This window comes from Nomascus leucogenys, unplaced genomic scaffold (genome assembly GCF_006542625.1).
Source record: "Nomascus leucogenys isolate Asia unplaced genomic scaffold, Asia_NLE_v1 Super-Scaffold_391, whole genome shotgun sequence".
In the NCBI taxonomy this organism is placed as follows: domain Eukaryota; kingdom Metazoa; phylum Chordata; class Mammalia; order Primates; family Hylobatidae; genus Nomascus; species Nomascus leucogenys.
In genome coordinates, this window is record NW_022097988.1 from 723,647 (window position 1) to 748,503 (window position 24,857).

The 24,857-nt window shown below is 41.2% G+C and overlaps 1 protein-coding gene across 6 annotated transcripts in view; it reads left to right on the forward strand.

The window, feature by feature from the left end:
• The window catches only part of SLFN11 (schlafen family member 11), a 30,354-nt gene extending 11,083 nt beyond the window's left edge, over positions 1-19,271 (forward strand). For 5 of the 6 annotated variants that reach the window (XM_003281359.2, XM_003281361.2, XM_003281360.2 and 2 more), the window contains 4 exons: positions 5,093-6,162; positions 8,523-8,651; positions 15,160-15,883; positions 16,432-19,271. In XM_003281359.2, coding sequence (XP_003281407.2) covers positions 5,112-6,162; positions 8,523-8,651; positions 15,160-15,883; positions 16,432-17,215 — 2,688 coding nt within the window. In that variant the 5' untranslated portion in view covers positions 5,093-5,111 and the 3' untranslated portion in view covers positions 17,216-19,271. Of the gene's footprint in view, positions 1-5,092; positions 6,163-6,403; positions 6,418-8,522; positions 8,652-15,159; positions 15,884-16,431 lie in introns of those variants that run through there. The other variant, XM_030809166.1, reaches the window with a different exon arrangement.
• The last annotated feature ends 5,586 nt before the right edge of the window (positions 19,272-24,857 follow it).

Consider the following 24,857-nt stretch of genomic DNA (forward strand, 5'->3'; position numbering starts at 1 on the left):
CTTTACAGTTTGGCATGTTTTTGCAGTGGCTGGTGCCGGTCGTTCCTTTCCATGTTTAGTGCTTCCTTCAGGAGCTCTTTTAGGGCAGGCCTGGTGGTGACAAAATCACTCAGCGTTTGCTTGTCTGTAAAGTATTTTATTTCTCCTTCACTTATGAAGCTTAGTTTGGCGGGATAGGAAATTCTGGGTTGAAAATTCTTTTCTTTAAGAATGGTGAATATCGGCCCCCACTCTCTTCTGGCTTGTAGAGTTTCTGCTGAGAGATCAGCTGTTAGTCTGATGGGCTTCCCTTTGTGGGTAACCCGACCTTTCTCTCTGGCTGCCCTTAACATTTTTTCCTTCATTTCAACTTTGGTGAATCTGACAATTATGTGTCTTGGAGTTGCCCTTCTCGAGGAGTATCTTTGTGGCGTTCTCTGTATTTCCTGAATCTGAATGCTGGCCTGCCTTGCTAGATTGGGGAAGTTCTCCTGGATAATATCTTGCAGAGTTCCATTGGTTCCATTCTCCCCATCATTTTCAGGTACACCAATCAGACGTAGGTTTGGTCTTTTCACATAGTCCCAAATTTCTTGGAGGCTTTGTTCATTTCTTTTTATTCTTTTTTCTCTAAACTTCCCTTCTGTCTTCATTTCATTCATTTCATCTTCCATCAGCGATACCCTTTCTTCCAGTTGATCGCATCTGCTACTGAGGCTTCTGCAATCTTCGCGTAGTTCTCGAAACTTGGCTTTCAGCTCCATCAGCTCCTTTAAGCCCTTCTCTCCATTGGTTATTCTAGTTATCCATTCTTCTAATTTTTTTTCAAAGTTTTTAACTTCTTTGCTATTGTTTTGAATTTCCTCTCGTAGCTCAGAGTAGTTTGATCGTCTGAAGCCTTCTTCTCTCAACTCATCAAAGTCATCCTCCATCCAGCTTTGTTCCGTTGCTGGTGAGGAACTGCGTTCCTTTGGAGGAGGAGAGGTGCTCTGTTTTTTAGAGTTTCCAGTTTTTGTGCTCTGTTTTTTCCCCATCTTTGTGGTTTTATCTACTTTTTGTTTTTGATGATGGTGATGTACAGATGGGTTTTTGGTGTGGATGTCCTTTCTGTTTGTTAGTTTTCCTTCTACCAGACAGGCCCCTCAGCTGCAGGTCTGTTGGAGTTTACTAGAGGTCCACTCCAGACCCTGTTTGGCTGGTTGTCAGCAGCGGTGGCTGCAGAACAGCAGATTTTCATGAGACCACAAATTCAGCTGTCTGATAGTTCCTCTGAAAGTTTTGTCTCAGAGGAGTACCCGGTTGAATGAGGTGTCAGTCTGTCCCTACTGGGGGGGTGCCTCCCAGTTAGGCTGCTCAGGGGTGAGGGACCCACTTTAGGAGGCAGTCTGTCCGTTCTCACATCTCCAGCTGTGTGCTGGGAGAACCACTACTCTCTTCAAAGCTGTCAGTCAGACAGGGACATTTAAGTCTGTGGAGGTTCTTGCTGAGTTTTTGTTTGTCTGTGCCCTGCCCCCAGAGATGGCGCCTACAGAGGCAGGCAGGCCTCCTTGAGCTGTGGTGGGCTCCACCCAGTTCGAGCTTCCTGGCTGCTTTGTTTACCTAAGCAAGCCTGGGCAATGGCGGGCGCCCCTCCCCCAGCCTCACTGCCGCCTTGCAGCTTGATCTCAGACTGCTGTGCTAGCAATCAGCGAGACTCCGTGGGCATAGGACCCTCCGAGCCAGGTGCGGGACACAATCTCCTAGTGTGCCGTTTTCCAGGCCCGTTGGAAAAGCGCAGTATTAGGATGGGACTGACCAGATATTCCAGGTGCCGTCTGTTTCCCCTTTCTTTGACTAGGAAAGGGAACTCCCTGACCCCTTGCGCTTCCCGAGTGAGGCAATGCCTCGCCCTGCTTCGGCTCGTGCACAGTGTGCTTCACCGACTGTCCTGTACCCACTGTTAGGCACTCCCTAGTGAGATGAAACCGGTACCTCACGCAGAAATGCAGAAATCACCCGTCTTCTGTGTCACTGGGGCTGGGAGCTGGAGACCGGAGCTGTTCCTATTCGGCCATCTTGGCTCCACCCTTCCGAGATTTGTAATTTCAAGTCTTTAGTATAGGATGGATTTTTGTAGGACAGGAAAATAAGGCTGTGATAGTCTGCTTCTACATATTGTATATATCCTTGATGACTTCAAAATAGTTTATGGATTTACTGATTGTTTTAAATTTTATTTTATTTTAATAATTTTCCAATAATGATGCAAGGTATTTGTTGACTGTATTTAAAATTTTTATTTTTTAGAAAAATAATTTTCAAATAATGATGCAAAGTATTTGTTGATTGTACTGATTTTTTACAATTTCATTTTAAATAATAATTTTCAAATAATGATACCAGTTATTTGTTGATTATATTGATCTTTTTGAACAATTCTTAATCTTGATTATTCATAATTTTTATTTCAAAGTTCACTCTCCTTCTTTATTATTTCTCTTATTGAGAACTATAATCCATTCACCTTTTTACTTTGTTGCTATCAATGCAATCCCTGCCACCCTCATCCTCTGACCTATTTGTCTTAGAATGCATAGTCCAGATTTCAGCTATTTCCGTGATAAAATCCTACCCTTCCCCCCGACTACCTTTTTAATTTGAAGGAGGATGGCTTTTAAAAAATGTTGTAATAATTCAGAATTCCAGAAATGCAAAGACAAGAAAACAACAAAAACTTATGTCCCACCCACCTCTGAGATGTATTTGGTACAGGTGCTTTTTCTTCTGAACTTACAGCATTATATGTACAGTTAAAGGCTTCTTAATTCTCTAATCTTATTATTTTCCATCCTTATTTGTAACCTCTGTAAAAAAAAAGTGCATCTTTATTCACTATGTTTTTCTCCTTTTACTAAACAGAAACATATTTATTATAGTTTTTAAAATATTTTAATCTAAATGCTATTCTATTGTATATTATCTTTTGCAAACCTGCTTTTTAAATTTATCATCATGCTTTGAGAGTTTATCTATATTTACACTTGAAGATATTACTTATTTTATCTGCTGTATTAATCTTTCATTGTAAGTTGTTTGTTTACCACGTCAAATATCTTTCTTGTTCTTTATAATGTCTGTTTCGAACTGTCTCCATTCTATTATTAAAATGTTTTTGTCAGCTGGGCATTGTGGCTCACGCCTATAATCCCTAGCACTTTGGGAGGCCAAAGCAGTAGGTTTGCTTGAGCCCAGGAGTTTGAGACCAGCCTGGGCAACATGGGGAGACCTCCATCTCTACAAAAAATTTTTTATAAAGAATTAGCTGGGTATAGTGGCTGTGCGCCTGTAGTCCCAGCTACTCAGGAGGCTGAGGTGGGAGGATTGCTTGGGCCCCAGAGTTTGAGGCTGCGGCGAGCTGTGACTGCACTCCAGCCTGGATGACAGAGCGAGACCCCATCTCACACACACAAAATATTTTTGTCCTGTTTTTATACCAAGTGCCTCTGTCTCAGGGGGTGACTTTATTTCCTACCTCAAAGAGAAAAGTGAAGCTATCAGAAGGGGACTCTTTCAGCTTCCTCCCACCAAAGCGATGAGCCTACCTTCGCCCATGCCTATTATCTCCATTTCTCCTCCTCCTGACCTTCTTCTGCATCCTGGATCACATTCCTTCCTTACCTCTCTTTTCAGGGCTTTCACTGTCTCAATCATCCCAACTTCCTTCTACCTCTTTAAATTTTCACTTCCCTACTGGCTGCTTCCCATCTAAATATGTTCAGGCCTTTCCCATCTTAATAAAATTCTTTAACTTCTTCTTTTCCTCCAGCTACATTTCTTTTTACCTCTCCCCTTTATAGCTTCATATAGTGAACAAGTTGTGTATATTTGGTGATACTATTTCCTTACCTCCCATTCATTTGTTGACTCATTGTGAAATGGACAATTAATATAGATTCCTTTACTAAACACCTGTGAACCAAAGTATAGCGTTAAATCCTTTTTGAGAATTATTCCCAACTAATCATCATAATAACAGGCATATTAAGGTGGATGCACCATGTTTTATAGGTAAGAAAACAGAATTAGAAAGATTAAATATCTAGGTTAATGTTATAATACTTTTAATGACAAGTGGAATTCAAGCCATCTCCATGAACTCTGGTCTGTAAGACCTTAGCCTCTGGTTTATTGCCTCCTGGTGCCCACTGCCCAGGTGTCTGAACAGCATTTTTCTTTTTTTTATTTATTTTTATTTATTTTATTTTATTTTTATTTTTTATTTTTTTAAATTATACTTTAGGTTTTAGGGTACATGTGCACAATGTGCAGGTTTGTTACATATGTATCCATGTGCCATGTTGATTTCCTGCACCCATTAACTCGTCATTTAGCATTAGGTATATCTCCTAATGCTGAACAGCATTTTTCAAAGTCACCAATAACTTTAATTTTACTAAACCTAATAACACTTTCGAGTCGTCACCTAGCTGTACGTGTCAGCAGTATTAGACACCTTGGCTCTGTCACGCCCCACCTTTGCAGCCTCAGTTTTTCATTATGCCATAGATCTGAGACCTCTATGCAGGTGACTTTGTTCTGGGCTTCCTTAATACCATATACCCTTGGTTTTTCTCCTACCTCTGGTTTTTCACAGTCAGTCCTTTCTGAAGTCTCCTTTTCAATGTTGTTTTCTTTTACTCATCCCTAATGTTGGTGTTCACTGGAACATCAACAATCTAAACTGAGATAGTCTCATGCCATTGTACACATGCCCTTCATGTGCTCCACTGCTTCCATTCTTCAATGCTGATAACTTCACCTGGCCAATTCCAATGCATCCTTCAGGTCTTGATTAAATGTCACCTTTGCCTTGGAAGTCTTGTCGAACCATCATCTCCAGATTAGTTTAGATGCCCCTTTAGTGTATTTTTCCTCTCATAGCCCATATCATATAGGATGTTAAATGCTAATTTCATTAGCACCCTTCCTTGCCAGTTATTCTTCTCCTAAAGAGAAGGGATTGTTCCTCTCTTGCTTGCTAGTCTATTGCCTTCTCTCAGCACATATTAGACACAAAATAAATATCCTTTTAATAAATGATTGCATGCATGTAACAATACATTTCTTCTAATAGTTTCAGCTGTGAGTTCAGCATGGCGGCAAATCAGTACCCCCTGGTGGTGGAACCATCTTACCCAGACCTGGTCATCAATGTAGGAGAAGTGACTCTTGGAGAAGAAAACAGAAGAAGGCTGCAGAAAATTCAGAGAGACCGAGAGAAGGAGAGAGTTACACGGGCTGCATGTGCTTTATTAAACTCAGGAGGAGGAGTGATTCAGATGGCCAAGAAGGTTGAGCATCCTGTGGAGATGGGACTGGATTTAGAACAGTCTTTGAGAGACCTTATTCAGTCTTCAGATCTGCAGGCTTTCTTTGAGACCAAGCAACAAGGAAGGTGTTTTTACATTTTTGTTAAATCTTGGAGCAGTGGCCCTTTCCCTGAAGATGGCTCTGTCGAGCCCCGCCTTTGCAGCGTCAGTTCTTCATTACACCGTAGATCTGAGACCTCTGTGCGTTCCATGGACTCAAGAGAGGCATTCATTTTCCTGAAGACCAAGAAAAGGAATGCAAAAATCTTGGAAGAAGGACCTTTTCACAAAATTCACAAGGGTATACACCAAGAGCTCCCTAACTCGGATCCTGCTGACCCAATTTTCCAAAAAGACTATCTTGAATATGGTGAAATCCTGCCCTTTCCTGAGTCTCAATTAGTAGAGTTTAAACAGTTCTCTACAAAACACATCCAAGAATATGTAAAAAAGACAATTTCAGAATACGTCCCTGCATTTGCAAACACTAAAGGAGGCTATCTTTTTATTGGAGTGGATGATAAGAGTAGGAAAGTCCTGGGATGTGCAAAAGAAAATGTTGACCCTGACTCTTTGAGAAGGAAAATAGAAAAAGCAATATACAAACTACCTTGTGTTCATTTTTGCCAACCCCAATGCCCGATAACCTTCGCACTCAGAATTGTGGATGTGTTAAAACGGGGAGAGCTCTATGGCTATGCTTGTATGATCAGAGTAAAGCCATTCTGCTGTGCAGTGTTCTCAGAAGCTCCCAATTCATGGATAGTGGAGGACAAGTACATCTGCAGCCTGACAACCGAGAAATGGGTAGGCATGATGACAGACACAGATCCAGGTAAGAGGGAAAAAGCTCCTCCCTTCCTGTCCTTTCTACATCCTTGGGACCTCCCATATTAAATTTTCCTTTGCTGCCTATGACTTTGAACATCTTACATCCACTGAACACTTTATTTTGAATCCCCAAGTATTCTACTTTTCATACATGAGAAAATTTTGTTGGGTGATTAGAAACCTAACTCACGTGTCTATAAGTGGCCAATTTTCTACATTAGTAACTGAACAGAAAATTATTTGAGAATGGCCGGCCACCGTTGCAGTGGTGTACTGGAGTGGCTCTTACTGGCTTTAGAATCAATTATTAAGTTTTCAGGAATTTTTGAGCTAGTTGTTAAACACAGTTATTACTAAAATTTAGATTATATACACTTGCACCTAAATAAATTGTATCAGAAACAAATGTAATAAATTCAAACTCACCACTTCCTAATTATTTGCTACACTTTACTATTATCTTTGCTTGAGAGATTATTTACATCTATTGTATCTGTGTGGTGGGAATACTATAAAATGGCGTGCTACTGTGCATCGCTTTCCAACTCTGTATTTAGTGATAATCCGTTAGGAGCTTGAAATTGTCCATGGTGGGAAGATTTATAACACAGAAACTGGCAGTTGGCTATGAACGAGGGATCTCTTCTCAACTAGATCTGTTTATTAAACCGTCACCATCATAGTACTGCTTTCTGAGGTTGCTTGCTTGGGCTGGGCTCGGTGGCTCATGCCTCTAATCCCAGCATTTTGGGAGGCTGAGGTGGGTGGATCACCTGAGCAGGAGTTCAAGACCAACATGGTGAAACCCCATCTCTACTAAAAATAGAAAAATTAGTCAGACGTGGTGGTGCGTGCCTGTGGTCTCAGCTACTTGGGAGGCTGAAGCAGGAGAATTGCTTGAACCAGGGAGGAGGAGGTTGCAGTGAGCCGAGATTGCACCACTGCACTCCAGTCTGGGTGATAGAGCGAGACTCTGTCTCAAAAAAAAAAAAAGCCCTTTGCATTGAAGTTTGCTATCATAATAGTACCCTGCCTAAATTAAGATGTAGTTTATCTCTTGATCCTTGAGGACATTGTTGATTTTGTAGCTCAGGAAAACTTGTAAGTAGCTCAGGGCCAAGCATGGTGGCTGACACCTATAATTCCAGCACTTTCGGAGGCTGTGGTGGGAGAATCACTTGAGCCCTGGAGTTTGAGGCTGCAGTGAGCCATGATTACACCAATGCACCCCAGCATGGGTGAGAGTGAGACCCTGTCTCAAAAACAAAAGAACAGAAAGTATTTCAGGGTGATGAGGGTCACGGGGGTAGGGGTGTATTCAAGGTTTGTCCTCAGTACCGTTTCATATTGTCCTGTGTCTCTGTTTATCCTGTTGATATTTTGCCTTTTCTTCCACTCATCACCACGTACCCATTATGCTCTATGCCAGCAGCTATAATCTTCTCTACCCCTCTGCTCCTACCAGTTTGAAATATGTCTTGCCTTGCATCACTACTGCTTCCCAAACATGTTTCTATATTTACCCCATCATGCTATAATTTGGTGGGCTAGTGGGCTATCTCAGTGTCTCTAGAACAACTGAGAACACCCTAAGCCTGGAGAAATACAGAGAGAACATAAAAATTGGGACACAGTCTTCTAAGTAAAGTGGATGTGTACTTGGAAAGGAGATGTTATAAAGCTGACTCCAATCTCCAAAGCACATGAAAAAGTTAATGCACTCTATAATGTCCTTTGATTTCACAGTTTTTCATTTTAACTTCAGGAATAAGCATAAGTGTCAGAATGTCACCCAGGCTGGAGTGCAGTGGCGTGATCATAGTCCACTGCAGCCTTGAACTTCTGGGCTCAAGTGATCCTCTCACTTCAGTCTCTTGAGTAGCTGAGACTACAGGCATGAGCTGCTATGCCCAAGCCCTAAGCTATTTTTTAAGTGTGAGTAGTGGTAATTGCAAATCAGTGACGAGATGACATTGAACAGAGTTGAGAGGTTCATGTCAGGAGAGGTGGTGGCGGTTGGAGAGGGGATGTAAAATAAGATACATGCAAAGACAGCAGTATTAAAAGAATGTGCTAGGTATCATAACAGGTGTGCAAACAAAATGCTAACCAGATACAGAGAATGAAGAATTATATTGAATGGAGAAAGGCATTTAAACTTCCAAATAATGGCTTTTCAGGGTGGGTTTTGGCAACCTTGATATGCAATAAAGGCACTTATCTAGACAGAGTGACAGGAGAGTTATTTTGATATTATCTCTCAAGTCACACTATTTAGAAAGTCACACATTCCACCCACTGATAGAGCCTCTTTCAGTATGAAGAGATTAACATGTCAGAATAACATGAATTTTCTTTCTTAAGATCTTCTACAGTTGTCTAAAGATTTTGAATGTCAGCTGAGTCTATCTAGTGGGCCTCCCCTTAGCAGACCAGTGTACTCCAAGAAAGGCCTGGAACATAAAAAGGAACTCCAGCAACTTTTATTTTCAGGTAATTATGGTTTGTCTTCTCAACACCAGCCAGTTTCTATATTAGGATAAAGGGAGATTAAACTGTTATATTTGTTTTGTAAAATCCTGAAAGTGCTCTGCAAACCCATATGTAAGATGTGATGATGTTACAACCCTATTGGTGATAAGTGGTTTAGAAATGAACCCTCACTGACCCCACTGGCTAAGGCAGGACCACACATAGAATCCAGGAGCATTATTTCCCTTAAAGACTATTTGTTCTTGTACTTCCCAAATCTGGCTGATTATCAGTGTTTCTGGTCATTTTTAAAAGGACACATATCTGAGTCCCTACTCCACTCACAACAAATTGGAATACGTGGGGGGAGTGGCTTGCAATATGCACTTTTCCCAAACCACCCTCATGATTTTATGCTCATCTAGATTGGAAACCTTTTATCTAGTCAAACTAGTCATACGCTGCACCAGAGAGCAGCCAAAAAACTGCCTACCCTTGCCAGATTTTCCAGAGGAGTGGTGGTTGTAAATATGAGAAAAGAATATAAATCTAGGTCAAGATGGAAAACAAAACATTTAAAATGGAGATGGATTATGCATTTCTTCCCATGTTTTGGGTTTAGGACAATCACGTAGCAGCACAAACACAATAATTCAGGACCAAGGTCAACGCCTTTTCTCTACTCTTATCCCTTGCTCCCATGATAGGCTTTGCTTAGGAATCCATTGCTGTCTTCTTTGTAGAATCCCAGAGAGGGAAAGCCACTTGCTTAAATCTGTGCCGTGAGTCAGTGGCTTATCTGGCACTATAATTGATACATAAATGTCATATATATGTGTAAATATCTGTCAAGGATAATTAAATTAACAGATAATGACTGCCCCCATTACAATTTCATTTTTTCCTTTATCCAAGGTCCTTGCATTAATTTACATATCAAATTTATATTTTAGAAACTGTCCACAATAAACAATGTAAAATCTAAGAGTAAACCTATTAAGCGCTGCTAATCATTTTTAAGCTTAATAAGATCCATTTTAGTAGAGCTTATTACCATAGAATAAATTATAACTAAGACAAAATAATGAGCTATATGCCCATAGAGGAACAGCCTATTATTCTGGTATAAAAATATCAATTTTCTAAAACTTCTACCAAACTTTTGAAAAATAGGCATTTTTTACACTATTTACATTGTTCTAGATTCATAGAAAAATAACACAAATTCCCAAGTCATTTTTTTTTTTTTTTCGAGACAGGGTCTTGCTCTGTCACCCAGGTTGGAGTGCAGTGGTATGATCATAGCTCACTGCAGCCTTGAACTCCTGGGCTCAAGTGATCCTCTCACCTCAGTCTCTTGAGAAGCTAAGACTATAGGCATGAGCTACTGTGCCCAGCCTTAAGCTATTTTTTAAGTGTGAATAACAGTAATTGTAAAACTTGTTAAAGATAGAAAAAAAGGAAAAGGAAAACTCAGATTAATCCTACTTATTAATGAGGATGCAAAGACAGAATTCCAGAAATACAAGGATGTATCAACATTTAGAGAGTTAATGTAATTCATCATTTCTATGTATCTATGCAAATAAATTATATATTTGTCTTCTAATACATCAAAAAGGCATTTGAAAAAGCTCAATACCTGTTTTTTTTTAAAGGTCCTCAATAAAATGGTAACCTATAAATAGTTCTTTAACATTATATTTATATTTACATATATATATGTCTACCAAGAACATCATGTTAATTGGGAGAGATTATAGGCATTCTATTAAATTCAGGAACAGAACAGCCATGTGCATATTACAAGTACAATGTAATATTAATTGGCCAATACAGTTAGATAAGAGAAAGAAATTAGAGGGATTAAAATGGAAGAAGATAGGACTATATATCTGGAGAATTCATGAGAATCAAATGAAAAGCTACTGTAAACAGTAAAATAATTCAGAATGAATATAAGTACTTATAGTAGTATTATAAGAAGCAACTATAAAAATTAATATGCAGAATTCAATATCTTTAATATAACCTATAATGAAAGAAAACACCTAATTTTCAATAGCAACAAAAAGCGAAAATATCTGCAATAAACCTATCTAAAGCAAAAGTTAAAATAATATTGAAGGACAGAAGCATAAGTGAATCAGGGAATGTTACATACTTTGAAGGAAGAATCAACATCACAAAGTTGTCAATTCTGAAGTTATTTTATATATCAATTTTAAAAAGAGATTATTTAAATCTAAACATAAAAACTAAATGAGCAAGAACAGCTGGAAAATTAAAACCTGAAAAGCAAGAGATGCTATCTATAAATAATATATATCTATCTCTATATATTATTTATAGATATATAAATATAATATATAAATATATAATATATAATTATATAACTATAATATATAGATGTATAAAATATATATTATATAAATAATATATATTTTTAATTTTATTTATTTGCTGTAAAATTTTTAAATATTTTATTATTTTTATTTTTATTTCATATTTATATATTATTTATATTATTTATATATGATATATATTATTTATATGTATTTAAATATATATTATATATAAACAATAAAAAGAGTTGTATTGGCATATAATCAGACCAAAGTTATGGAATGTAGGATCTGGAAATACACAGAAACACAAATTAAAATTTAGTTTATCATGAAACTGGCCTTGCAAGTAAGTAGAGAAAAACAGACATGTTCATAAATACATAGGGTAACTTGGTGGCAATTAACTGTTTAAAAGATGAACTCGTACTTTACTTCATATACTAACATAAACTACAAATGGATCAAGAATTTAAAACAAAAAGCCAGAAAAGTTCTAGAAGAAAACATAGGCAAACATCTTTATAATTTTTGCATTAGACTTAAAAAAATCAAGATTCAAAATCTGTGAACTATAAAAGACTGTTGTATATGACTGCATGCAAATAATAAGTATTGTGCATGACTAAAGCCACTAAGAACAAAGTCAAATGACCATGACCAGTAGAAAAAATATTTGCAACCCATATCACAACCAAAGGGCCAGTGTCTCTAATATATAAAGAGCTTCCAGAAGTTGATTAGGACACAGACACACACACACACACACATGCACGGAAAAATCAACAAAGATAGTCCAGAGAAAATAAAATTCATACAGCTCTGAAACATTTGAAAAGATGCTAAATATTAATCAAAATAAGAGACATGTAAATTAAAAGGAGAATTATTTCTGTCTACTGGATTGTTAAAAAATGAAAAAACCTGACATTATCTCTTATTTGCTAGTTGTGGGGAAACACACCTTCTTGTACATTGCTAGTGGGAGTCCATATTGGTACAACTCCATTGGAGGACAATTTGGCAATATATTAATATATTGGAATCACAAATATATTTAACCTTTGGGATTTTATTGTGTGTGTGTGTGTGTGTGTGTGTGTATGCTACATATGCTTACATACACACCAAATGTACAAGGTTACTCACTGTAGTATTAACATAATAGCAAAAAACTTGGGGGAAAACCCAAGGGCCCATCAATAGGGACTGGTCAAACAAGATATGGTACATCTATAAAATACTGTGTTAGATAGCTGTAAGAAACGAATAAGGAATTGTGCATTGATATGGAAAGATCTCTACCATACATTGCTAAGTGAAGAAAAATAGTTGCTGAATGGTTTGCTACCTGTTGAGAAAGAAAGGGCAGAATATTTGTTTGTATTTGCATAAAGCAATTTCGGAAGAATAGGCAAGAAACTTAAAAGTATCTGTGATAAGGGAGAAGGGTGAGATTGGGAAGGCAGGAAATTAAGAAAATGGGAGTATGAGTGTTTGGGTATTTGGTATAGGAATATAACTAAAGTTATTTTTTTAAAAGACAATTTTCATTTTTGGAACACTGTTATTGTTATTAGATTTTGAACATTAATGGTGGTAAACAAACTATATTTATAGTTTTACAATTAGAATCCAGATATTAAGAATAAAGATGTTCGGCCGGGCGCGGTGGTTCACGCCTGTAATCCCAGCACTTTGGGAGGCCGAGGCGGGCGGATCACGAGGTCAGGAGATCGAGACTATCCCGGCTAACACGGTGAAACCCCGTCTCTACTAAAAATACAAAAAATTAGCCGGGCGAGGTGGCAGGCGGCTGTAGTCCCAGCTACGCGGGAGGCTGAGGCAGGAGAATGGCGTGAACCCCGGGGGGCGGAGCCTGCAGTGAGCCGAGATCGCGCCACTGCACTCCAGCCTGGGTGAAAGAGCGAGACTCCATCTCAAAAAAAAAAAAAAAAAAAAAAAAAAAAAAAAAAAAAAAAAAAAAAAAAAAGAATAAAGATGTTCTTAGCACACTAATTATTAGCATCGATTGACAATAACTTGGCTTCAGATTCAATGCTGTCAGTGCTTCTCTTGGAAGAAATGCAGTGATTGTCTCAAATAGAAATTTTGTCTATAATTGGAGTTACTGGCACTAAAGATAGTCAGGGCCTGGTGTAATAGGTCAGAATCAGCCAGCCCCAGTGTTCTTCCTCTTGGTGTCCTAAACCTTTAGGATCCATCACCTGATTGATTTCTTATGGTTTGAGAACAACTGCCCTGGACCCTTCACTGCTGTTTCTAAAGATTCCCTAGATCCATGGTGAAATTAATTCCCAGAACGGATACGAGGTGGGAGCTCAGAGGACAGAAGGATGAATATGGGAGTTCTGGGGAGGACGAGGAGTTCATCAAGTGATCAAGGTGGAAGTCTTCAGAGTTTCAGAGCACACCTGTGCAAAGGCACAGAGTCCTCAAATCACATGGGGAGTGGTGACTACTCTGGTGCACCTGGAATGGTGGCATTAATTGAACATCTAGTCTGGTCCCTGTCATTACTGTTATGTGGAATATCAAAGAAATGAAAGAAACACTTCTTATCTTCCTATAATTTCCTTCACAAGCATGGTCCATTATACAATTAAAGAAAAAGAAGACCTATGCAATGATGAGGTAAATAAACATCAAGTCTTTTAGTGACTTTTACCATTTATCAGGCAGGAGTAGTCTGTGACTTGCAGGGCAGGGCAAAAACAGTAGAGGATCCGATGTCCAAGAGACTTGGATTCAGACTCGCCCTGCCGTTTCCTAGTGGTGTGATGTTGGGCAAATCACTTGATCTCTTTTATTTTTTATTTTTTGAGGCAGTATCTTGCTCTGTTGCCCAGGATGGAGTGCAGTGGTGCAGTCATAGCTCACTGCAGCCTTAAATTCCCTGGCTCAACCAATACTCCCACCTCAGCCTCCTGAGTAGCTGGAACTACAGGCCCATAGCACTGCACCCAGCTCTCACTTGGCCTCTTTGAGTCCTTATCTACTCATATGAAGATGGGAATAAATATGTCATCTTTGGAAAATTTGTGAAGACCAGAGATACGTGCAAATTCCCTGGTACAATCAACAAATGATGTATTTTCTTATTTTACATTTCTTTGGTTTCCAAAGCTTCATTTTAAATATATCCTCAATTATCCTATTTTATCCATTCTATGATGTGTATTTCCCCCTATATTTTAACATCTCTAAAATCTGGATGTGTCTCATAATAGATGCTATCTCCTACTCACTGTCATCCAGGTTGCAGGCATAATCAGGTTGTGTGAGCACCTGGTACGAAGAGAAAGCACTAGCAACAATGGACAAGAAACAATTACCAATAAAATCTGGGTAATTTCATTTGAAATTACCACTACAAATCTTGATTTGGGTTTGTACTCTAATACTACCACAACAGGACAACAATTATCTTCCCCCCCTCCCACTTTGGAACCCATGATCATTGAAATAAGTTCCTAATCCTCCAATGCAAGTATATTCTCGTGTCACATAATTATTTCTTGTTTACCTGTGACAAAGGGAAGACTTTTGTGATAGTGGGGAGCCATACGTTGATCTTTAAGTGATACAAGAATTCTGCTTCCGGAGAGATAGCTTTAAGGATCTTCCAGTCCAGGACTGCAGGAAATTCGCTGCCAATAAAGGCTTTAATATGACTCCCTCTCTTCTGCAAATATGGAGTTAATGACTACCTTCTTCCTGTGGTGGTGGAGTTGGGGGGGCTCCTGCTACTCCCAGCAATGGGGTATTTTGAGATTCAGGTACTTTGAAAGTAGAAAGGGGAGGAAGAGAACCAACATTTCTCAAGCAGCTACAATGAACCAAACATTTTCTGTTATTTCATTTATTCCTCCTCATAGGAAATGTGCTATTCTTAGTTTTGTTTTACAGATGAGACAGCAAAGTCTTAGGCTAAGGAATTTCCCAAGGTTATAAGTTTAAAAAAACATATGGGTTTAGATGAAGTATACCAGATATTCCAAGGGTTCTTTTCCTTTATAATTAAAATATAATAATATTTATAAAATAGTATTTGAAACTTCTATAAGTAATCATCTAGTTAATCAATTAGTTAATTATAATTAGTCATCATAATCAATAGGGTTATTTCTCTTCCCCTAATTTATCATTCTTTTCACATACAGTCCCACCAGAATATTTGCAATATACTCCAGAGTCACTCTGGAGGGACCTGACCTCAGAGCATGAAGGACTAGAGGAGTTAATAAATGAGCAAATGCAACCTTTCTTTCGGGGAATTTTGATCTTCTCTAGAAGCTGGGCTGTGGACCTGAACTTGCAGGAGAAGCCAGGAGTCATCTGTGATGCTCTGCTGATAGCACAGAACAGCACCCCCATTCTCTACACCGTTCTCAGGGAGCAGGATGCAGAGGGCCAGGACTACTGCACTCGCACCGCCTTTACTTTGAAGCAGAAGCTGGTGAATGTGGGGGGCTACACCGGGAAGGTGTGTGTTAGGGCCAAGGTCCTCTGCCTGAGTCCTGAGAGCAGCGCAGAGGCCTTGGAGGCTGCAGTGTCTCCGATGGATTATCCTGCGTCCTATAGCCTTGCAGGCATCCAACACATGGAAGCCCTGCTGCAGTCCCTCGTGATTGTCCTACTCGGCTTCAGGTCTCTCTTGAGTGACCAGCTCCACTGTGAGGTTTTAAATCTGCTCACGGCCCAGCAGTATGAGATATTCTCCAGAAGCCTCCGCAAGAACAGAGAATTGTTTGTCCACGGCTTACCTGGCTCAGGGAAGACCATCATGGCCATGAAGATCATGGAGAAGATCAGGAATGTGTTTCACTGTGAGGAAAAGAGAATTCTTTACGTTTGTGAAAACCAGCCTCTGAGGAACTTTATCAGGTAAGCAGTTGGATCTTAAGTCTCTAAGTATTATTTAATCTGGGTTTAATTTTTTCTGCTAAGTCACCTTCTTTCATTCATTCTTTTTTTTTTTTTTTTTTTTTTTTTTTTTTTTTTTTTGTTTGAGACGGAGTCTCGCTCTGTCGTCCAGGCTGGAGTGTAGTGGTGCGATCTCGGCTCACTGCAAGCTCCGCCTCCCGGGTTCTCGCCATTCTCCTGCCTCAGCCTCCGGAGTAACTGGGACTACAGGCGCCTGTCACTACACCCGGCTAATTTTTTTTGTATTTTTTAGTAGAGACGGGGTTTCACCGTGTTAGCCAGGATGGTCTCGATCTCCTGACTTTGTGATCCCCCCCGCCTCGGCCTCCCACAGTGCTGGGATTACAGGCATGAGCCACCGCGCCCGGCCCTAAGTCACCTTCTTTCTTGAGAATTGAGTGGTAAAATGATCTGTGGTAATGTACTGTGCTCGGAGGAACATGATACAATCATTTTCTCCCCTTGTTTTTTTTAGATAAAACCTGAGTGTGTTCTTTTAATTTTTACAGTCATAAAAATATCTGCCAAGCAGAGACCCGGAAAACTTTCCTAAGAGAAAACTTTGAACACATTCAACACATCGTCATTGATGAAGCTCAGAATTTCCGTACTGAAGATGGGGACTGGTATGGGAAGGCAAAAACCATCACTCGGAGAGCAAAGGATGGCCCAGGAATTCTCTGGATCTTTCTGGACTACTTTCAGACCAGCCACTTGGATTGCAGTGGCCTCCCCCCTCTCTCAGACCAGTATCCAAGAGAAGAGCTCACCAGAATAGTTCGCAATGCAGATCCAATAGCCAAGTACTTACAAAAAGAAATGCAAGTAATTAGAAATAATCCTTCATTTAACATCCCCACTGGGTCCCTTGAAGTACTTCTTGAAGCCGAATGGTCCCAGGGTGTTCAGGGAACCTTGCAAATTAAGAAACACATGACTGTGGAGCAAATAATGACCTATGTGGCAGACACCTGCAGGCTTCTCTTTGAAAGGGGCTATTCTCCAACGGATGTCGCCGTGCTTGTCAGCACTGCAAAAGAAGTGGAGCACTATAAGTATGAGCTCTTGAAAGCAATGAGGAAGAAAAGGGTTGTGCAGCTCAGTGATGCATGTGATATGCTGGGTGATCACATTGTGTTGGACAGTGTCCGGCGATTCTCAGGCCTGGAAAGGAACATAGTGTTTGGGATCCATCCAAGGACAGCTGACCCAGCTATCTTACCCAATATTCTGATCTGTCTGGCTTCCAGGGCAAAACAACACCTGTATATTTTTCCGTGGGGTGGCCATTAGGAAGAACTCCAAATCAAAATGCTATGTAAATGTCTATGGATGACAGTCTGCTGATGGTAGAAACCTTTCTTTTTAGTTCACAAGTCAGTTAGAGATTTGGACAGAGCTGACACAAAGAGTTTGGAGCTCCCCCATTTCTGGCTCTCCTTTCAGGGGTTCCTCCCCCAACTCTTTTCAGCAGCGGTTGTTGCCCCCTATTCTGATTCCTGACTCTTCCAACCAGAACGATGGTGGTTTTCTAAAGGAACTGTAGCTGTCCTGCACAATGCAGATCTGTGTCTTGCACTCTGGGTAAAAGCCATAAAAATAAGAAACTCAGCCTGTGGCCTTTCTTTCTTCCGAGGCTGGGCTTCTTTTTTTAAGTGACTTCATGTAGTTTGTTGCTTTTAAAAATTTGTCCAGAATCATTTCCTGCAGAAGCATGGTCTGTTAGGAGCTTACTGGCCATAGCAGAAGCAATTGTTTCCTGAATTCTTGACATTTATCTTTGCTGTATTCATTTAGGGCTTGGGAGAGTCCCAAGATAATCCAGTCACTGTCAGATTAATAATTTTGTCAGAACAAATAATACCGTTATGATTATTTAATCCTTTAAAATTGTGATCTCCAGAGCTTGTTCTCAGAATGGCCCAAACCAAGCCTTAATTGTGATAGTGAATATTAATGGTCACTTTAAAGAGAAATTATAGGCCAAGATGAAATGAACATAAACCTGTTTGCCCTGGCTTTCAGTGGAAGATGCTATTAGAAACCAAAATCTGGTTCTGAAGGTGTGTATCAGCCCTAAGGTGAACCAAACTTGGGAAAGATTGTCTTTAAAAATCAGTGAGTGTATGTTTTAACTTCTCAGCTTAGTTCTATGCATTGCTCTATAACACACCTAGTTAAGTTTTATGTTATTCTTGAACTGTGATTTTTTTTCTATTTACTTTCATGGTTTGGTGGGCCATTGTTATGGACTGAATGTTTGTGTCCCACCCTTCACCCCCAAATTCCCATGTTGAAGCCCCAACCTGCAGTGTGGAGCTGGGGCTGTTAAGGAAGTAATTAAGGTTACATGAAGTCATGGTGGGGCTCTGATCTGCCAAGATTGGTGTCCTTATAGGGAGAGACACCAGAGAGCTTGTTCCCTCCCTCCTTGTGCATGCAAACAAGAGGGCATGGGAGCACACAGAGAGATGGCAGCCACCTGCAAGCCAAGAGGAGAAGCCTCACAGTGAAACTCTAGCTGCTGGCGAGAGTCTTGGACTCTGTCTTGGACTTCCAGCCTCCAGACTGTGAGAAACCGATTTCTGTTGTTTCAGCTGCTCAGCCTCTGGTGTTTTGTTATTGCAGCCTGAGAACACAGCTGTATGATTATTTATCAAACAGAAAACACTGACACTTAACAATGCTAATGTAATTATTTATTTGCTTTTCAGTCTCTATAAAACATTCTGAAACACTAAATACTAACAATAAAATATTTGCATAACTAATGGAAACTAAGAAATCGCATGCCAAATATTTCACTTATTAGTAATCTTACTCTACTGATTTCCCCCCAGACTGTGAGTTTTGGACTTCCCTGCCTTTCTCCTGTCTTTCTGTGTTTATTCATAGAATTCCAGTTATCTAGGCTTGAAATTGTAGGCTCTCCTAACTTAAGCAAAATCTGACAGATCAGCAAAACGAGAAAAATGTTTCTTTTTTCTTTCTGACTGCATTAAATCAGATACAACTCAGCATTAAAAAGTTGTCTCTGTAAATGTTGTTCCTAATAAATTAGTCTTATAAGATCCCTGGACTTTGGAGTTGTTGCAATGTCTTTGAGAGTAATTCTTTAAAAGTCTAATTTTGACTGGTTGTATCTCTTTATGATTTATTGCCTCACTAACAATATTTGAAACAATATAATATTTTAAAATGTATAAATAATTATGAATTTTTGTTTAGACCAAAGAGGATTACTGATATTTGTTTCCGTATGAATGGTGAAAGGTTTAGCTTACAGATCTACTGCATTTCTGTTTTAAATAAAAAGTTGAGAGTTTGTGTCTCATTAAACTGAAAAAAATGGTCTTGTAAAATAAATGCTTAAATGGGGGAAAAGGAGAAGACTGAGGCCAGTGACTCTGTGAGAGGGCCAAAATGAGCCAGTAAAAGATTAAGCAACATTTAACTTTCAATTTTTTTTGTTTTTTTTTTTTTTTGAGACGAAGTTTTGCTCTTTCGCCCAGGCTGGAGTGCAGTGGCGCAATCTCGGCTCACTGCAAGCTCCGCCTCCCGGGTTCACGCCATTCTCCTGCCTCAGCCTCTCTGAGTAGCTGGTACTACAGGCGCCCGCCACCACGCCCGGCTAATTTTTTGTATTTTTTAGTAGAGATGGGGTTTCACCGTGGTCTCGATCTCCTGACCTTGTGATCCACCCGCCTCGGCCTCCCAAAGTGCTGGGATTACAAGTGTGAGCCACCGCGCCTGGCCAACTTTCCATTTTTTTTAAGAAACAAGATCTCACTATGTTGCCCAGGTTGGAATGCAGTAGTGCAATCATAGCTCACTATAGCCTCAAACTCCTGGGCTCAAGTGATCCTCCTGCCTCAGCCTCCCAAATTGCTGGGATTATAGGCGTGAGCCAGTGCACTAGGCTCAATTGGGTTTGGATGGATGCCTGCCCATCTCTGCAATCTGCCTCTAGACATCTGGACCTACTTCACTAAAGATCTGAAAATCGGCCGGGTGCGGTGGCTCACGCTTGTAATCCCAGCACTTTGGGAGGCCAAGGCAGGCGGATCACGAGGTCAGGAAATCGAGACCACGGTGAAACCCCGTCTCTACTAAAAATACAAAAAAAAATTAGCCGGGCTTGGTGGCGGGCGCCTGTAGTCCCAGCTACTCGGAGAGGCTGAGGCAGGAGAATGGCGTGAACCCGGGAGGCGGAGCTTGCAGTGAGCCGAGATTGCGCCACTGCACTCCTGCCTAGGCAACAGAGCGAGACTCCGTCTCAAAAAAAAAAAAAAAGATCTGAAAATCTACCCAGCCATTATAAAGTGAAACAAAATGTTTTTATATTTTACATTAACTTTTTATTTTAGAGTAGTTATAGAATTACAGAAAAAGTTACAAAGATAGTACAGAAAGTTCCTGTGTCCCCTTCATTTAGTTTCCTTTTTATTTTATTTTATTTTATTTGGACAAGGTCTTGCTCTCTCACCCAGGCTGGAGTACAGTTGGGTGATCACAGCTCACCGCAGCCTTTAACTCCTGGACCCCAGTGATCCTCTCACCCCAACTAGCTGAGAAGCTGGAACTGCAGGTGCATGCCACTACACCTGGCTAATTAAAAAAAATTTCTTTTTGTAGAGGACGGGGTCTTATTATGTTGCCCAGGCTGGTCTCAAACTCCCAGGCTCAAGCGTTCCTCCTGTGTGGGCTTCCTACAGTGCTGGGATTACAAGTGTGAGCCATTGCAGTGGCTAGTTCCCTCTTTTATTACTGTATTGTTGTGATTCACTCAACAACTAAGGAACCAGCCTTACTTAGTACATGATTATTAACTAAACCCCACATTTTATTTGGATTCTCTAGTTTTTTTGTTTTCATTTTTGTTTTTTTGGGATGGAGTCTCCCTCTGTGGCCCAGGCTGGAGTGCAGTGGTGCGATCTCGGCTCACTGCAAGCTCTGCCTCCCGGGTTCACGCCATTCTCCTGCCTCAGCCTCCCGAGTAGCTGGGCCTACAGGCTCCCGCCGCCACGCCTGGCTAATTTTTTGTATTTTTTTAGTAGAGACCAGGTTTCACCATGTTAGCCAGAATGGTCTTGATCTCCTGACCTTGTGATCCGCCCTCCTCGGCCTCCCAAAGTGCTAGGATTACAGGTGTGAGCCACCGCGCCCGGCCTGGATTCTCTAGTTTTTCTCCAGTGTCTTTGCGTACTCCAGGATCTCATCCAGGACACCACACTACATTTAGTGGTCATGTTTCCTTACCCTCCTCTGACCTGTGATGCTTTATTTTTGATTACCTGGACAGTTCTGAGGACAGTTCTGAGTTCAGGTATCTACAAACAAAATGTACTTCAGTTTGGGTTTGTCTGATTTTTTTTCTCAGACTGGGGTTATAGGTTTTCAAGAGGAAAACCACAGGAATGAAGAGTTATTCTCATCACATCACATCAAGGGTATATGCTATCAACATGCCTTATCACTCATGATATCAACCTTGACCAGCTGACAGAGGAAGTGTTTGCCAGGTTTCTCTACAGTGAAGTTACTTTCCCTTCCTCCCATGTTGGTAAGTGCAGCTCACACTCAAAGGGTGAGGATTGAAGCCCCACTTTCTTGAGGGGGCCAATATCTACATATCCTACACAATAATTTATCTACATAAATTATTTGGAATTCTTCCTTTACTTGTAAGAATGGACTTATAGATATTTATTTAATGCTTTGTGTTATATTCCAATGCTACGTTATTTATTTAGTTGCTCAGATTGCCCTAGCATTAGGCATATACAGGATATCTGGCAAAAGCCACAATGAATAGAGTGTGGTAGCTCAGGCTTGTAATCCCAGCACTTTGGGAGGCTGAGGTGGGCAGATCACTTGAGGCTAGGAGTTTGAGACCAACCTGGCCAATATGGTGAAACCCCACTTCTACTAAAAATACAAAAAAATTCAGCCGGGCATGGTGGCACAAGCCTGTAGTCCCACCTACGCAGGAGGCTGAGGCATGAGAAAGGCTTGAACCTGGGAGGCGAAGGTTGCAGTAAGCCAAGATTGCACAACTGCACTCCAGCCTGGGTGACAAAGCAAGACACTGTCTCAAAAAAAAAAAAAAAAAAAAAAAAAATCACAACAGTCAACATTAACAAATTGAACAAACAAATAAATAGCAATGGAGATCCAGATCTTGGTTTCTAATACCCTTAAGTATACAATACATTATTACTCTCTACAGTCACCATGTTGTACAATTGATCTCCAGAACTTATTCATCCTAACTGAAACCTTGTATCCTTTGACCAACATCTCCCCATTCCCTGACCTCTGTCCCCCAGCCGGCCCCTGGCCATTCTTCTACTCTCTGCTTCCATGAATTCAACTATTTTAGATTCCACATATAGTTGGAATCATGCAGTATTTGTCCTTCTGTGCCTGGCTTATTTCACTTAGCATAATGTCCTCCAAGTTCATCCATGTTGTTGCAAATGACAGGATTTTCTTCTTTTCTAAGGCTGAAGAGTATTTCATTTTGTGTGGTGTGTGTTTGAGTGTGTGTGTGTGTATGTAACACATTTTCTGTATCTGTTCATGCATCGATGGACAGTTTAATTCCATATCTTGGTAATTATTAATAATACTACAATGAACATGCGAGTATAGATACCTCTTTGACATACTGATTTCATATCTTTTAGATATATACCTAGAAAAGGGTGCTTGCAATTGAAATTTAATGTAAAACAAGATATATACCCAGAAATGGGATTGCTGGATCATATGATAGTTATTTTATAACCATGGTTGCTGCTTCCAGAGAACATGGTTACTTCCTTGTCTAGCTATCCTGCCTCACCAGCAGTATGCATTGGCTTTTCTTTTCTTTCTTTCTTTTTTTTTTTTTTTTTTGAGACAGGGTCTTGCTCTGTTGCTTAGGCTGGAGTGCAGTCACTACATCCTGGAAACTCTGGGCTCAAGGGATCCTCCCACCTCAACCTTCTGAGTAGTTAGGACTGCAGGCGCTGGCCACCAAGCCTGGCTAATTTTGTTTCTCTTTTTTGTAGAGAGGAGGTCTCCTTTTGTTGCCCAAGCTGGTCTCAAACCCCTGGGATCATGTGATCTTCTCACCTCAGGCTCCTCAGTAGCTGGTACTATAGGCGTGCTCACCATATTTGGATATATATATATATTTTTTGTAGCTACGGAGTCCCTCAGAATTGTCCACGCTCGTCTTGAACTCCCCTCAAGCCATCCTCTCACCTTGGCCTTCCAAAGTGCTGGGATTACAGGCATGAGCCACTCCACCCATAGTGGCTTTTGATACCCTCAGAAAATAGCTAGTTATGTGCACCTACGGGGTTATTCCCTTTGTACCATCAGGGTAACATTTTCAGCTGTCCTATTTCTCTGGCAAAACCTTTTGGGCCCTCGGTGACTTTTTGCTGAATGGATGACCCCCTCCCAGTGCAGGGCCATAAGAATCACTGGAGAGCTGAGGGTCTGGGGAGGCGCGGAGAGAAGACTGAAGGCGGTCTCACTTTCCTGCAACAGGAAAGGGAACGAGGAGCGCTGCACTCTCCCAGTCCTGGAGAGGACAGGAAAACGCTGCCACCTCGGAGACAGACGCCTACAGCGTGGGTTTTAAATCCAGCGTGGGTGTGGGGCAGCGTTGAGGCTCGATCTTCCGCCCTGCCCCTTAGACAGAGAAGGGAAGGAAGTCGAGGTCAGGAGGGGAGGGACGAGAAAGGAGGAGGGGAAAGGGCGGGAGGGAAATCGGAAGAGGGAAGGGCCGGGGAGGGAGGGAAAGAGGCCCGGGAGGATACGCTTGACGCTTCCATTGTAGTGGGGCTTCACTTGCTAAGGTGGAAGTGGTTGCACCGGTGGTGATACACTTTTTTGTAAGTCAGAAATATTTCATAATTAACATTTGAGGAATTTTTTCTTTTTTGAAACAGGAACTAGCTCTGTCGCCCAGGCTGTAGTGCAGTGGCGCGATCACCGCTCACTGCAGCCTCCAGCTCCTGAGCTAAAGGGATCCTCCTGCCTTAGCTTCCTGAGTAGTTAGCACTACAGTTTAGGGCCACCAGGCCTGGCTAAAAAAAAAAAAAAAAAAAAAAAAATCCTCCCGCCTCTGCCGCTGCCTGTGAATTTGCTGGGATTGCAGGACTTAACCGCAGTACCTGACCTAAGGAATCACTCAACCTCATTCCCGCAGGGATGACCACACGTGTCCAGGACGTTTCCCTGGTAACTGGACGCATCTTTAGTTCCCTGGGCTGCTCTCCTCCCGCAGTGACAGCCACTCCCGGGGTGACCTCACTGCGCGCCCTGGAAAGGGCGAGACCGACCTCAGTACCCGCCTCGGTTTCCTTGCGGAGAATTTAAACCACTTCTGAGGGCCCTGAAGACACTTCCGCGTCTTTTTTTTCTTTTTTTCTTTGCAAATGAGCTTTCTCCAGCCTCTTTCGCAGACCCTGCGAACTTCAGATTCTCCCCTCATCCCGGAGGGTCTGGGGATACTCACCCTCACCAGTTGTTGGTGGGCGTGAAGGCCAGCGTCCCCTGGGGTTGGACCCCGTCTAATCCTTGCCTGCCCGGAAAAGGGGTGGGTGGGCATCAACCTCTGCAGCGCGCGAGCAGCAGGGGGCTGGGGAGGGGCGTGGGGTAGGGAGGTGGGTGCAGGCCTAAGCTTCTGAGCGCAGCACCCCACCTCAGGAGGAGCCAAAGAAGATGCCTGCAGCAGGAGTCTTGGGTCCCGCGCCAGCAGCATTACCCTGGGGGATTGTCTTGGCCTCTGGGTTCTGGAGATGCAAGAAACTAGGACGGAGACCACAGCTGCAGGGGAAGGCGACCAGTGCACAGAGCCTGTGCTCTATTGCTTTATATATTACTATAAAAATAACTGTATTGAGCTATAATCGACATACATGAAATTGCACTTGTT